This window comes from Rana temporaria, chromosome 6, assembly GCF_905171775.1.
Source record: "Rana temporaria chromosome 6, aRanTem1.1, whole genome shotgun sequence".
NCBI classification, from domain to species: Eukaryota; Metazoa; Chordata; class Amphibia; order Anura; family Ranidae; genus Rana; species Rana temporaria.
In genome coordinates this window covers 7368395-7384561 of record NC_053494.1, presented here as the reverse complement: position 1 = coordinate 7384561, position 16167 = coordinate 7368395, and the positions used below count along the sequence as shown (strand labels likewise).

The 16167-nt window shown below is 40.3% G+C and overlaps 1 protein-coding gene and 1 non-coding gene across 2 annotated transcripts; one reads left to right on the top strand and one right to left on the bottom strand.

Moving 5' to 3' along the window:
* Nucleotides 1-317: 317 nt before the first annotated feature.
* LOC120944332 (interferon-induced very large GTPase 1-like) lies at nt 318-15776 on the bottom strand. Its single transcript, XM_040358385.1, has 4 exons — nt 15761-15776; nt 13456-13548; nt 12373-12531; nt 318-6100 (listed from the first exon to the last, which is right to left on the bottom strand). The coding sequence occupies exons 1-4, from the start codon at nt 15774-15776 to the stop codon at nt 1506-1508; spliced, it is 4863 nt and encodes a 1620-aa protein (XP_040214319.1). The 3' UTR covers nt 318-1505.
* Nucleotides 11003-11105, top strand: LOC120944566. Its single transcript, XR_005750428.1, has one exon. It is a non-coding gene; the product is annotated as a U6 spliceosomal RNA (small nuclear RNA).
* Nucleotides 15777-16167: the final 391 nt, after the last annotated feature.

The following is a 16167-nucleotide window of genomic DNA, read 5'->3' as shown; positions in this document are numbered from 1 at the left end:
TGCGCTAGCAGGACGGTAAAAAAAGTCCTGCTAGCCGCATCTTTGGAGCGGAGAAGGAGCGGTGTGTTTATCGCTCCTCAACCACTTCACTGCTGCTGCCCATTGGAAACAATGGGACAGCGCGGCTATACCCTTTCTTGGCCGCTAGCGGGGGGTAAAAATGCAACGCAAATCCGCCCATAGCGTCGGCGGTAAAAATAGCGGAGTTTTACCGCCGACGTTATGGGCAGCTCAGTGTGAAAGGGGTCTAAAGGGTAGTGCCACTATTGATGAAAACATATAGCAAATTAAAATATAATATAACACATACAACATTGTAATATTATACAAACAATTCCTTTTATTTCTGTCTACAGCAGCTGTAATTTACTGTAACATTCAATGCAATGTGGCAACCTTAAGGTGTTCTGTACATAATTGGTGTACAGAAAATCTCCAAAAAATGTAATTTCCTGTTTGTGTGATTGGCTCACTGATTTTTCCAGAAGTCTTCAGTAAGATATGTCAGATTTTAAGCATCCCCTGCAACAGGAATTTTAGTTTTGCTGAGATAGTCCCCAGGAGTTGATTACTTCTAAAGGGATGCAGACACTGTGACGTTCCTTATCAGAACACAGAGTTCACCAGGTGATTATAATGAAATAAATTCTCCCATTCTTAATCAGTCTTGTGAAATTAAACAGCTATTTCTTCAAAGCAACAAAAGATAGGACTCCACTACAAAGTTTGTTAACATTTTGCAGTGTACTGTACATAGATCGTCCAAAGGAGCTTGTTTTTGCTCAATAAAAGTGGAGTTATTCTTCAAGAAAACTGAGATACAACATAATTGCTGGGGAACCAGCTGGGTTATTGTTTGTTTCATTTAAATCTTTAAAGCGGGGGTTCCGTGGCCAAACTTTTATTTTTTATTTTTTCGAATTTAATGGGGTTTACCAATACTAAAGTACACTCACTTGGTTAGTCCCTGCAAGTATCCGCTGTCCGTTTTCCTCGTAAAGAAGGAGTTTTAAAATCCATTCCCGGAAGTTTCCATTTTGCTTGTGGGCATTGTGAAGCCCACAACCAATCATTTCCTGGAAGAGGGGAATGCTCAGCTCCCAGCATTCACTGCTTATTCTCGCGCCTGCGCTTAGGGCTGTAAACTAAAAGGTTGCCATCACAACGGGCGGCGTCATTGAAAGTTCACGCCCCTTTGTGATGGTATGCACAAATCTAAATAAACATGACACGGCTCAGTACGGGGATAGAGCTGCAGCACTGTGCTCCCAGAAAGTCCCACATTGCATTGCGGCGCCGGGGATAAACTTGGAAACGCCTACTCCCGCGGGAGGGGAATCCCGGAAGTCACTTTATGAAAGGCAAATACAAGGTATTTACATATAGAAAAAAAAAATTGTGCCTTTTGATGAGTGTACATATTGCAGCGGTTGTGTTGCAATATAGTTGTGATTTTGAGTGAACCTCCACTTTAACATGACAGATTTTATTCTTATATTCTGTGTTTAGCTATTTTTTTCATGAGTATTTAATGCTGTCTTGAAGCTTTTTAGAGCTTGATCCTCAGTTATCCTGTACCAGTCTTCGGGGGGATTTGCTGGTTTGGCTTTATACTTTTCTGCAAGAGATTCATTGAACTTTGTAAAAACAAACTTCCAGTAATCAGAGCCATCAGCAGTTGTGTTGGGGTAAATGACCCAGTCTGGGTAAATCGCCTGGTAATCTTTGTAGGGATGGGGTTTCCAGTTGGTGTCAGTATTCCTGAATCTCCTATTGGAGATGACATTTGTAGAACATATTGTATGGTCCAGAGCCTCTGTCTGTTCGTTTTTATGTTGTGCTAATCCTATTGGTCGATGTATTGAAGCAAAATGCTCTTTATGATCAGCTCCTCCAGCCTCACAGGGGGCTTTACAAAACGGACACTGCTTGCCGCAGCCAATCACCTTCTTGGCCAGTTCCTCCTGAGGCTTCAAGTTCAGCTGTAAAAGAACAGAACTGACACTTGCTGAGCTCATTTCCATTTGTAGTACCTCCTGTAAGTCTGGAATAAATGCCTCAATGTCATTAATAAACTTCCCTACATCAACATTACTTTGAAAATTGACAACTTTCAAATTATTCTGAGAAATAACCAGATCTTTTTTCAAAATATCGCAAAATTTGGCTAAAAATGCTGACATGCTACTGACTTGTGCAGTACTTAAATTCTTCAGAGCTTGCATTATTGTCTCAGTCAATGATTGTAAGATGCCTAATTGCAAAGCTTGGATATCTCTTTGGCCATTATAATGTTTAAGAATGTACTGGGAAATCCATTTTTCAACAAAAAGTTCATAGAAGTTGATATAATTTATGTATTCTTCACATGATTTATTTTGCAATAATTCTTCAAGCAACACGCTCTGAAACACAGTATGACTCTTAAATTCCCATGGCCCTCCTTTCTGCAAAATCTCCTCCACTATCTCCTTTCCAAGATGTCTGTTGATGTGATCAATGATTGCCGGCTTCAAACACAGTTCACAAAATTGTTTGGCTCGCCGTTGACATTCTTTTCTTTTCTCAAACCTACTTTGGAAAATAGAAAAATATTCTGGTTTCAGCTTTTCCAGACAGCTTCTGGGATCATTTCTTTGGACAAAGTCATTGTGCATCTTCTGAAATTCAGGAGCAGCACTTCCCAAAATATGAAGCTTTAGATCCATATTGAAATCTATGGTCATACTGAAATGTCTATCTTCTTGGTTATTCAAACTTCTATTTATAATTTTTAGCAGTTCTTGGGACAATATTTCATTGAAGTTTTCCCTGGTATTAGCACACTTAGAAACGTAATGATTGCATTCATGGAGTAAAGAGCAAGCCAGATTTTGCATAAGGGTTAGCTCCTCCCTAGATTGGCTTAATTGGTGTTCTTCGTCAATTTTAAACTCCTTTTCATATGCAGCAAAGCTTGTAATGTTATCCAACTTTTTGAGGGCCTGTTCATCATGCTTCATGTCTTGTTTCAGCTGCTGAATGATGATTTGTTCAATATTCTGTCTCTCCAGTTTACTTAGCCGTAATGTATCTAAAGCACTTTTCCACATCATGTCAAATTCTCCCTCTAGTTGTTCTGGACTGATATCATTTGTGTTCCTTCGTTTTTCTTCCATTATTTCTGCCACTTTTACCTCAGTCATATTGATGTATTTCTCTTGCATGGCTTGGATTTCAAATTTTTCTCTTTGGATGCGCATTGTTTTCTCACATTTGTCAATCAGAGTATTTTCCAGCTCTTTCCCGAGGAAGTTCACACTCCTGAAAAAGTCTCCTCTGAACATGTCCAAGAGATGAGCGTTGTTATAGTCACGTTCAAAGTAATTCTCAAGTGATTGTAACATGTTTCTCTCCTCATTATCCAACAATTGCTTAATTTCATTTAGAATGGTGTTCCATGTCTCCCCTAGTTTATCAGATGACAGATTGTAGATTAAAGTCTCAGTTTTTATCATCCAATGATGAACACCTTTCTGGAATCTCCATTCCCAGTCTGAGTACTCCATGCAGAGCTGGTTGTAGGCTTCGGTCACCAACCGATTTCTGAAGCTGAAAATAAATTTCTCATGTTTCACAGCATTCCACAAGCTTTTTAGCCATTCAGTGAACTCCAAGATAGTTTGGGGTTTTCCAGGCATGGATTGCAGAGTGTTAATTATGGATTCTTTTAATTCTTGAACAGTCTCACTATAACCCATGTTTATTGAAGCCATGGGGGGTATGCCATGCCACAGGCCAGGGATGTAGCAAGAGTGTGCTTCAAGGTCACAGTAAATAATGTCAGAAAAACAAGTTACATCACTTCTTTTCTCTGTTTTTGCTGCAATTGTTGTCAGTTCATTAAGCTGTTCAAGAAATTTCTGTCTGGCTCTTTGGTTTTTCACATGAGCGGACACATCACTCACATTCTGGTGTACAAACTGGCAGCTTGGTTTCTTTCCTACTTCTTTCATTCGCAGAAAAGCATAAACTACAATTTGTAAAATGTCCTTAATCTCTTCCGTGTTTTCCATGGCCATATTGACAATGGTAATATCACTCAACCCCACCACCACTGTTGCAATCTCATTATCATGTTCATAGCTACCATCAAGGGAGGCCAGTTCCAATGATTTTAACCCTTCAGTGTCAATTAGCAAAAGGAACTGACAGCCCAGGTCCTTCTGAAAGTTTTCTTCTACAGTGAGAAGTGTCATGAAGGCTCCTCTTGTACACCTTCCGCTGGCCACCGGTAGCTGTAAACCAAACATGGTGTTCAGAAGAGTGGATTTCCCAGTGCTCTGAACTCCCAGCACAGCTATTGCTCGTATTCTACATTTTCCTCCTGTTTTTATGTCTGTTTCTTTTAGGACATCAGTTATCCATTGCAGGGGGATGTTGGAAGTATCTCCATCTATCAGTTCTAATGGATATCCATCAAGTAAAATACCTGAAGCTATTTTGGGAAGTTTACTATGTATTCCATCTGTATCTTGACCTTTTTCTTCCATGTACTGTGCTGCTTCATAAAATTGTCCCAACTCACGTAGGAAGTTCTCAACACCTAAACTACTATCAGCTATCCTTTGGTCTATGTTTTTTAGCTCACTTGCATTAACAGACAAGTTATTCTGTTTGTCTCTGTACTCTGCCTGTAACATTGAAAGATTATTTCTTCCAGATTCATCAAGATACATTTTTAACCATTTTATAAAAAGTTGCTTCTCTGGGGAAGAGCTCACTGTCATTGTTTGTACAAATTTTTTAATGCTATCAGCCAGAGTTTGGTATCTTTGCTCTGTCCGGAGGTGATGTATTTCAGATTGGAGCTGTGATTTATATTCTTCTGGATCTCTATCACCAAGTTCTTTCAGTCTGCACAATTCCTTTTCTACTTTAGTCAGTTGTCTCCAGAGGTCTCCTTGTAGTTTCATGTCTTCCTTTTTAAATTGTGTTATGTCTTTTATCTGATCTGTAATTTCCTTTGCTTTTCTTTTTGCTGATTCACAAAAGTCTTCATCTACTACAATATTTAATTTGTTACAGATCTCCATGTGTGCAATTTTCTGCAAACTTAGCTTCTTTGCATCATTTGTAATTAAATATTTTATTGCTGTCTGCAATTGTGATGCAATTTGTGAGTCATTCCCATTCTTATTTTTAATTATTACATTCATTTTCTTCAGTTTTAGCTTGTCTGATACTTTGTTCAGGTATTTTAGTGTATCATTTCCTGGCTTTTTATTGCTTCCATTGATAATTAAAAAAAAATGCGTGTCTTTTTTTTCTGACAAACCAGAAAGAATTTGATATTGTTCTTCGTGTATGCTCTCAACAAATATGAACATGGCCGTTGAAATAGATAATAAGAATTGGAGCTGTTGGTTGTGAGATTCCAGGTCCCCTCGAAGATTGGTGATAGCTATGGGTTCACTAAAAACATCTATACCTTTCTGGCCAGAAGGGAAATACCAGCTTATCTCTACCAATCCATCTGAACTTCTCTTCATAATGTTCCCACCATCCATATCCCGATGTACAAAAAAATTATGGGTCTGCAGGGCAGGACTGAGAACATGATTGAGGAGATTAGACTTTGATAAGTTGCATGATCCTAGTCTGACAAATGAACAAATAGGCATACAAATATTTACCAGATTGTCTTCTCTGAATCCTTTTAAATGTGCTAATGACTGTGGTCTCCATCTTTTTACAATGTCTCTCATTGCCCACAACATGAAGGTACAATGTGAATTGTCACCAGATGGGGGGAGCAGCAGGGGGATGGCAAACTGACACATGGACATTTTTGTTATAATTTCTTGCTGGCTAATGTAGTTTGTGCACGAATTGTGTATATCACACAGAACATCAAGAGGATTAGCAGCACTAGATGACTCGGCTATGTCAGTGTCAAAATTCATATCTTCTTCTGACTTCTGAATCATCTCGGGAATAATATAGTTCCTGGCAGTTCTTTCCAAGGCCATCAATTTGCTCAGAACATAGAACGCTTGTTCCTTCTCAGCATAATTTGCATAAGTAGGTCTTCTAATTTTTCGCACAAGAAATAACAGATCTGTAGAATAGAATCAAGAGAAGGTTATACAAATGCATAAGAAACTTATGTCAAAAGGTATAAGAACATTTCTGTAAGAGAAATCTGGTAAAAAAAATCTTATACAATTTAGTTTATAACATTTTTGAAAATAATGTGTAGCACTGTGCTTTTTGATTTCTCACCCACATTCCAAGTAACTTGCTTTTCTAAACTTTCAAACAAGTACATAACAGCCCGTACAATGATGAATTTTATTTCTCACTGTCAAATTTCACAAGCTTGTGCTCATGCATTTTATATAACCCAGTCAAAAGAAAAAGCATTTCATTAAATGAAAATGGGGCATTGTAAATATCATTCTGAATATGCTAGCATCTTGATATCTTGATATAAATATTGTGAACTACAAAGTAACAGTATTAGCAGTGAATTACAGAGACCATATATGCTGTGATCTCTGTAAAGCTGGAGGATTGACACCAGACTTTGGTGCATGATCTTATAATGTTATTATAAATCTGTGTGATTTTTTTGTTATACATAGTCTATATACAAAGAGTAAAAAGTTAAAGCTAAACTGCAACTTTCTTTTCACTAGAACTGAATGGAATGATCCATCCCAGCATAGATCAGACCTCTGTATCATGTTGCTCTGTTGTCTGCAGATCCCCTGATGTTCTGGGTTTAGTTGTGGCTTTGTGTCATGTGACACTCTGTATATCCTTTTCATGGCCTTAACACCTTTTTATTCGCTCACCGTGAACACATTTGCACATCAGAAGTTTTGCCACTGTGACCATATTTCATTTCATCCACATTCTAGATCATTACCCTGGTCTAAAGATATCATGGCAATTCGTATGTTCAGAAGGTCAGCAATGGTGGCCTACACATTTCTGTGATGACATGATTATTTTATTAAAAGTGGAAGTAAACCCCCCTATCCTTTTCAGCCAAGGAAGCTGCCATCTTGGCCTCTGTTCAATCTACAACTGCGATGATACTAAACATGTGATCAGTTATGACACCAGCCTTTGGATGGTTTGACAGTTTGGTTGAGAGCACAACCAATAGGAGTGTTACATTTCCAGCACATACCAGAAATGTTACTGTTAAATTGATGGGTTTACTTCCGCTTTCACATAAGATATGTTTTTTACCAACAGATATTTCTCCTGGCCTTTGAATAAAAATGATAGAAACTGTCCCCCCCAAAAATGCATTAAGGACTACATCCTTGTGTCAGGAAATCCTCAGCTCCACTTCCATTGATTGCTTCCCCTTGAATTAATAGATCCCCATCCAACTTGGCACAGGAAGCCACACCCTGTGCCAAGTTAGGCGAAACCCTTTCCTGCCTTCTGCATTTATGCACTGGAGCATCTGCAAGTCCCAAGGAGGAATTTAGAGACTGGGGACACTGCATGAAGATATTGGGGTCGAAATACTAAAACTGGAGTGCAAAATCTGGTGCAGCTCTACACAGACAACAATTAGCTTCCATGTTTTGTTGTCAAAGCTTAAAAGGACATTAGTGCTCCCATGCACAGCTGATTTTGCACTCTCCAGTTTTAGTAAATCAACCCATTTGCCTTATTCTTTATATGCTGTTGGAATGAACATTGAAGGATACTTACTGTATATGGGACTATAAATATTGTGAACTACAAAGTAACAGTATTAGCAGTGAATTACAGAGACCATATATGCTGTGATCTCTGTAAAGCTGTAGGATTGACACCAGACTTTTGTGCATGATCTTATAATGCTATTATAAATCTGTATGAATTTTCGTTATACATAGTCTATATACAAAGAGTAACAAGTTAAAGCTAAACTGCAACTTTCTTTTCACTAGAACTGAATGGAATGATCCATCCCAGCATAGATCAGACCTCTGTATCATGTTGCTCTGTTGTCTGCAGATCCCCTGATGTTCTGGGTTTAGTTGTGGCTTTGTGTCATGTGACACTCTGTATATCCTGCTGATAGAGTTTCTGCAGCAGCTATAGTCTGTAACACACCCCTCAGTAGTCTCTCAGACTCTGTAAATGATGTAACTTCCTTCACAGCTCTGATGGTGGGTGGGATCTAATACATCCTACATTCAGTCACACCTACAGTCCAAACCTCCAAAGTCCCTCCACACAGATCACAGCATTATTAGAGAAGGAAAGCCATTCATATACAAACACATACACAGCCTGCTGGGAAAGCTCACTGTGCTGATTCTGGGAGGGATTGAATAGACAGCCCTGGGTCACACTAGCACCACATGAAAGTCATGTGACTTCCAGCATGACTATAATTCTTATGCAACTTTGATGGCTCAGTGTTTTTTTTTTTTTTAACCCTTACCTCTCCTCCCTGGTCATTCTTGCTGCCTAAAAACATCCTCCCAAGCCCATTCCATTCACACCTCAGCGTAGTTGAAACACATATTCCCACACATTTTTTACGTGTTTTTCAAGCCTAATCATGCAAATGGGCTTTCCTACATATGATAAATGCCCCAAAGTAGCACTAGAACATGCACAATAAACATGCATCTTGCATTCAGAATCGCTCACATATGAACAAATGCTAACCCAAGCATGAAGCTCATTGCCACAAATTTTGAAAAGCACTGCCAAGCAGCCATTTTCTGTGACGGTTGCCACTCGTTTGGAAATGCACAGATGCAAATGCCTAAATAATGCAAGCGTGTTGCACATTGCTAGGCATTTTCAAAGCAAACGTCAAAGCATATGTTTTCTTGCTGCTTGCCATGCATTTGGAAACTTGCAGATTCAAACAAATGGTGATACAAGCGCACTGCGCATTGCCGCACATTTTCTAAAGGCATTGAAATGCATACATTTTCTTGCAGGTTGCTGTGCATTCAGAAATGCACAGATGCAAAAAGAATTGTGACGCAAAGCACTCTGTGCATACACCAGGTGATGTACCAACATCCCTAATAACTAAATACACTTGATGACCATTTATAAAATAAAACTTCACATAATTAAAGTCATATTATATTCTATTGGTACAAAAGATAGTTAAAAACGCTTGAAAATAATATTAAAAAGAAATGGCTATTTTGGCACAATCATGATGTTTCACATATTATCAACTTGTACATCAACAGAATAATCTATTATTTCCATCGGGCTGGCCAGAGAGATGTTTTCATATCATTCTATCGGGTGGAAAAACACTTCACCTTTGTCAATGCATTTCATGAATTTTAATTTACCTTATCAGGAGCAGATACTATTGAAATGGTTTAAATCAGCTAGATTAAGAACAAAAATCTCCAGGAGGACTAACACCAAGGCAGTATACCGTAGGGGTCATGGGGGGATTAGAACCCTCTCAAAAAAGGGGGTGTTGGAAAACAAAGGAGGCCAGATGGTTAAAAGGCCAAAGAATTACACCCAAAGATCAATGTATGGTTAAACCTAATCCGGTGGTCCTAGAATGGCACCTGAAATGTGTGTGTCCCATTTCCTGAGATGCCAAACCCTTTATACCTCTCCTGTATATAGTCCCAATTCCCCCAAACACCATGGGCCTTCTACCAATCAGGACACCCAATGCCTCCATGACCCCTGAGATATACTTACTGCCTTGGTGTTAGCCTTCATGGAGATTTATGTTTTAATCAAGCAAATTTACACTCTGTCAAAAGTATCCTCTCCTGATGAAGTCATTGTAACAAATCATCCATTTGTTATAATACTATTTTGAAGTGTTGTTTTAAGTATCTTTTGTACCAGTAAAGACATTATGATTTTAATTATATGAGGTTGTATTGTATAAATGGTGGAAGCACATTGATATTAAGTCCCATAGGTAGTTTGGTTGTCAGGTGGTTAAGACTTTGTTGGTCAAATTAACAGAATTAGTGTGCATGAGCATTGAGTCCAATATGTGTTTAGAAAACCCAAAGATCCTTTCCCATGTGCCACCCATTTGTGATAAGTGCAGCTTACTGAACCTCCACTCACATTATTTTTTATTACATAGCGCTCAACAGGCTTTTTTAATACTCCCCAAATCCTTGCACACTCCGATTTAATTGATTCAACAATCTGACCTCAAGAGCTTTACTAGCCCTCTAAATTGTGAAAAATTATTGGAAAGTGTTTATAAAATATAATAAATCCATAGACCCAATTATTTCTATGTGTACTGCTCGCCTAGATAGGAAACATGACCACCCACCTTTTATTGCACATAACCTTTATGACTCCTGTGAGCAGCAATAATCCATGGCCCAAGGACATTTAGGAAAATGTTTGTGAAGGGCGAGGTCATACGTCTATCAGTTTGCAGATCAGACATCGGTTGCTGCTGCCTACCTTTTCATTTTTGGCACATTTGTATATTAAGCCGCGTACACACAACCATTTTTAATGTCCTAGAAAAAACGAAGTTTTTCTCGACGTGATTCTTGTCAAGCCTGCCTTGCATGCACACGATCGTGAAAAAAAACGCTCGAGCAAAGCGCGGTGACGTACAACACATACGACGGCACTATAAAGGGGAAGTTCCATTCCAATGGTGCCACCCTTTGGGCTGCTTTTGCTGATTTCGTGCTAGTAAAAGTTTGGTGAGAGACGATTCGTGCTTTTCAGTCTTCATGTTTTTCTGTCTGTTACAGCGTGACGAATGTGCTATCTCCATTACAAATGCTACTTTTACCAGAACGATCGCTCCCGTCTCATAACTTGCTTCTGAGCATGCGCACTTTTTTTCCGTCGTTAAAGTCTACACACGACCATTTTTCACAATGTGAAAAACGACAACGTGAAAAACGCGATAAAAAAATTGTAATGCCCATTTTTCACGTCGAGAAAAATGCTCTGGAGCCCACACACAATTGTTTTTAATGACCATTTTAAAAAATGGAATTTTTCAAGTCATGAAAAACGGCTTTGGCAGCACATATACTAAAATTCGAACGATACAGAGAAGATTAGCATGGCCCCTGCGCAAGGATGACACGCAAATTTGAGTGCCACTTTGCCTCTTAAAATGACTAATCCATATGCTAGTGGCAATTAGTGCATCCTCTGTGAAATGTTTGTCCTGCTGTATAACCTTTTCAAGGTAGTGTTGAATGAGCAGGGTGACATTGTGCTGTTTACCCAGTATTATTAAAAGGGTTTAAAGGGGTTGTAAAGGAAAGAATTTCCCCCAAATAGCTTCCTTTACCTTAGTGCCGTCCTCCTTCACTTACCTCATCCTTCCATTTTGCTTTTAAATGTCCTTATTTCTTCTGAGAAATCCTCACTTCCTGTTCTTCTGTCTGTAACTCCACACAGTAATGCAAGGCTTTCTCCCTGGTGTGGAGAAAGCCTCTTGAGGGGGGAGGGGGCGCGCAGAAGGGTCAGGACGCTCTCTACTTTGCAGAGAAAGGAGCTGTGTGTTAGTGGGCATCCTGACACTCCTGCTTGCCCCCTCCCCCCTCAAGAGGCTTTCTCCACACCAGGGAGAAAGCCTCGCATTACTGTGTGGAGTTACAGACAGAAGAACAGGAAGTGAGGATTTCTCAGAAGAAATAAAGACATTTAAAAGCAAAATGGAAGGATGAGGTAAGTGAAGGAGGACTGCACTAGGGTAAAGGAAGCTATTTAGGGGGGAAAAAAATCCTTTACAACCCCTTTAACAACCTTCTAGTACCTTCCATTACCCAAACTAGACTGAGCAAAATTATAAGCGCAACACTTTTGTGTTTGCCCCTATGTATCATGAGCTGAACTTAAAGATCTACAACTTTTTATATGTACACAAAAGGCCTATTTCTCTCAAATATTGTTCAGAAATCTGTCTAAATCTGTATTAGTGAGCGCTTCTCCTTTGCCGAGATAATCCATCCACCTCACAGGTGTGGCATATCCAGATGCTGATTAGACAGCATGAATATTGCCATAGGCTGGCCACAATAAAAGACCACTCTAAAATGTGCAGTTTTATCACACAGCACATTGCCACAGATGTTGCAAGTTTTGAGGGAGCGTGCAATTGGCATGCTGACTGCTGGAATGTCCACCAGAGCTATTGCCCTTGAATTAAATGTTAATTTCTCTACCATAAGCCGTCTCCAAAGGCATTTCAGAGAATTTGGCAGTACATCCAACTGGCCTTACAACCGCAGACCACGTGTAATCACACCAGCCCAGGACCTCCACATCCATCATCTTCTTCACCTCCAAGATCGTCTGAGACCAGCCACCCAGACAGCTGCTGCAACAATCGGTTTGCATAACCAAAGAATTTCTGCACAAACTGTCATAAACTGTCCGAGGGAAGCTCATCTGCATGCTTGTCGTCCTCTTTGGGGCCTCCACCTGACTGCAGTTCATCATTGTAACCGACTTGAGTTGGCAAATTCTCACATTCGATGGCGTCTGGCACTTTGGAGAGGTGTTCCTTTGACGGGTGAATCCCAGTTTTCACTGTACAGGAAAGATGGCAGACATCGTGTATGGCATTGTGTGGGTGAGCGGTTTTCTGATGTCAGCCAGCCAAGCATGGGAGACACTCGGACGCGGCAGAGACACTTGGAGCGCAGCAGAAGGGGGGGCCTTTCCTGCCCCCGATAAAAGTGATCTTGCAGCGAATCCACCACAGAGACTACTTTTATCTGAAAGATTATCACCCGCTAAAGAAGTGGATACCGGTGTTGAGGCAGCTAACTTCTGCCATAACAACGGTATTCCTCTTCAAAGAGCCAACGTATAACTGTGCAGGTCGGTAAGTACCGTATTTATCGGCGTATAATGCGCACTTTTTTCCCCTTAAATTAATGGGAAAATCGTGGGTGCGCGTTATACGCCGATACCCGCTGTTTCTCTGCCCACCGCAGCCTAGAGCCGAGCCGACCTGAGTGTACTGCGCACTCGGCTAGGCTCAGCCACGCTCGGCTCCGCCCGCAGCCACGCGAGAGGAGCCGATAGGAGCCGAACACACAGGAAATCCGGCTCCTCTCTGCGCCAAATACAAAAATGAACACCGGACACGGATGGAGACGGACACCGGGATGGAGGCCGCAGACGGACACGCTGGACGGAGATGGACACGCTGGACAGAGACGGACACCGGGATGGAGGCCGCAGACGGACACGCTGGACGGAGACGGACACCTGGATGGAGGCCGCAGACGGACACCTCCAAAGCCGCAGACGGACCCCGCGCAAGGCCACAGACGGACGCCGGACAAAGCCGCCGATGGATGCAGGGCAAAAATGTACGTTTTTTTCTTTTTTTTCTTTTTTACCTCTCTAAACTTGGGGTGCGCACGTTATATGCCGGGGGGCGCGCTATACCCCGATAAATACGGCAGTTAAAACATCTGTATATCTAAAAAACTATTTTTTTACCTTCTTTATTGTCCAGTTCTTCGTCAAGTTTTGATTTTTTAGACCTTTTAAACTCATCTGTGTCATTTTCCTTCTCAGTTTCGAAAAATGAATCTGTCAAAAAGTGTAATAAACCAGTTATGCTTTTGTCAATAAATATATCACTGAGGTCTAAAGTGAATTTATGTAAAACATTGTATCTCCCATTCCATGAACACATTGACCTAGTAAACATTGCAGGGTCAAAGAAATATCTCTGCTCTTCATTTGTATTGAGCCTAATGCCTGGTACACACAATGAGAAAATTGGAAGAAAAATTCAGTATGAGGTACGATCGTTCGATTCCCGTATGTACACAATGTTCGACATCCGATTCGACATTCCAAAGCAACAAACTATTTTTCTTGTGTATGAACAGATTGAACAATTTTCATTTAATGTGTACCGTTTTCACACAGTTTTCGTACGAGAAATATCACATACGAAAAACTGCGCATGATCAGAAAAAACAAATAGCAAAAAAAAAAAAAAAGCCTTTGTCGTACGAGAATTTTTGTACAGTATTTCTATCCTCCATTCCGCCCTATTTTCTTAAAGTGTGTACTCCTCTTTAGGCGATCTGAATTTAGACAGAGAAACTGATTGACCAGATATGAGTGTGCTTAAAGTGGATGTAAAGCCGCTCTCATCCTTTCTAATCTCCTGCCATAGTGCTGATCTATAAGGATATAGACGCCTCCTGCATGTATCCTTACCTGTCAATTGTCTCCCCTCTGTCTGTTATAAGAACTGAAAAACTGCTGATTCTGTGGGTGGGTCTGTTGTCTAGAGCTCGGTGGGTGGAGTTGTGATGTCAGTAGACTCCCCGCCCACCTCTACACTCTCCTTACACTAAATTCTGCTATGATCACCAACATCCAGTCAAAATCCAGACAAGTAACCACATGACTTCAGAAAAGTGGGGGTGGTAATTAAAAAAATAGTGCCTGTCTCCAGGCTAGTGTATGAGATATGTAAATAACCTGATGTTGCAACTGTGTTTAGGTGACCTCAGACACACACACTGCAATATAACAATCAGATCACTTGAGCTTCTTCTCTGCCCAGCTCTCACTAGATACATCCAACCTAAATCAGATCACTCGTCTGTGTATATTCTGCTTTCTGTTCTGTGTTTTCACTGCACTATACATGCATTTCCTCATCACACTGAACTGTGGATCACACCCCATGATGAGAAACATCCAGTTAAAACACAGTAAATGCAGCCAATCCTGGGAGAGCTGGAAGGGAGAGGAGGGGGATGTGAATTGTGAACTTTTTACACAGGATGTGTCTGTCTCAAGGCCGCATACACACAATCGGTCCATCCGATGAGAACGGTCCGTTAAAAAAAACGATTGTGTCAGAATGTGGTGATGTAAAACACAATGACGTGCAGAAAAAAATGAAGTTCAATGCTTCCAAGCATGCGTCGACTTGATTCTGAGCATGTGCGGGTTTTCAACCGATGCTTTTGCATACTCACCATCAGTCCATCGGTTAAATTTTAAAGCAAGTTCTCTTTTTTTTGACCGAAGGATAACTGACCGATGGGGCCCACACACGATCGGTTTGGACCGATGGAACGGTCCTTCAGTCCGTTTTCATCGGTTTTGACCGACCGTGTGTACGCAGGCTTAGGCTAGTGCATGAGATATGTAAATAACCTGTCACTCACAGCAAGGGGGCGGAACGGACTAAGGTTTTTCTCTGTAAGTCCGTTTTATTTCATTTCACTGAACAATAAAAGAGGATTGCTCAGAGCTGGATTAACTCTGTGTGGCAAGACTGGGCACAGATGATAGGAAATCTTATACTGTACACTGTGACATCAAAAAATAAATAAATTGGGTTTACACCCACTTTAATCTCATGAGCTAAAACATATGTGCAAATGCTTTAGTTTTTTATCTAAGTTTACTGAAGTTTCAGTACAGGAAAGGATTTACTTTTTTAATTGGGCTAAACATTGGGTGTAGAGGAGACAGTCATTTGATTATAGGTTCAATTTTTTTTTTTAAGTATTTACCTTCTGAATCTCTTTGTCTTTTCAAAATGTTGCAGGAGAAATATTCCTCTAAAAAAAATTAAAGATTATTTGAAAAATTACACAATTTAAAGCACAAGGAAGTTGTATCTATCCCTAAAAAGTATACCATATCAAATATTCTAAACAACCTACTTGCTTCTTATACCTTATGGAAGCTATTTCTTTATATCATTGACATATTACATTAAAACAAAAAAACATTTTCTTCAGCACCTGTCCCCTGAAAAGCTTACAGTCTAATATTCCCATTACACTCACATATGTTTTGTAGATAATTAGGGAGGAAACCTGTGTTGGTGGGTTCTGAAAGCAAACCCAGTAAAAACTCAGGGAAAACATTCAAATCTCATTAAGATATTGTTTCAGATAGGATCCAAACCCAGCAGCCAGAACTACACGACAAGAGATCTAATCAGTTAGCTATAATTCTAGTGTATTGCTAGGGGGACCTACTATATGTGGGCTGGAACTGGTGTCCCTAGGATTGCCTCTGCCAGGATTTCCTTTGATTTCAAAGCCTTTTTTTTTTTTTGACCGGCTCTCTATAGAGCCGGTTCACATATTTCTGCTGTGGCTCCAGTGAGAATTGCACAGGGGTCCTGTGCCTCTTTTGGTCCATTTCAGGTCCGAAATCAGCCCA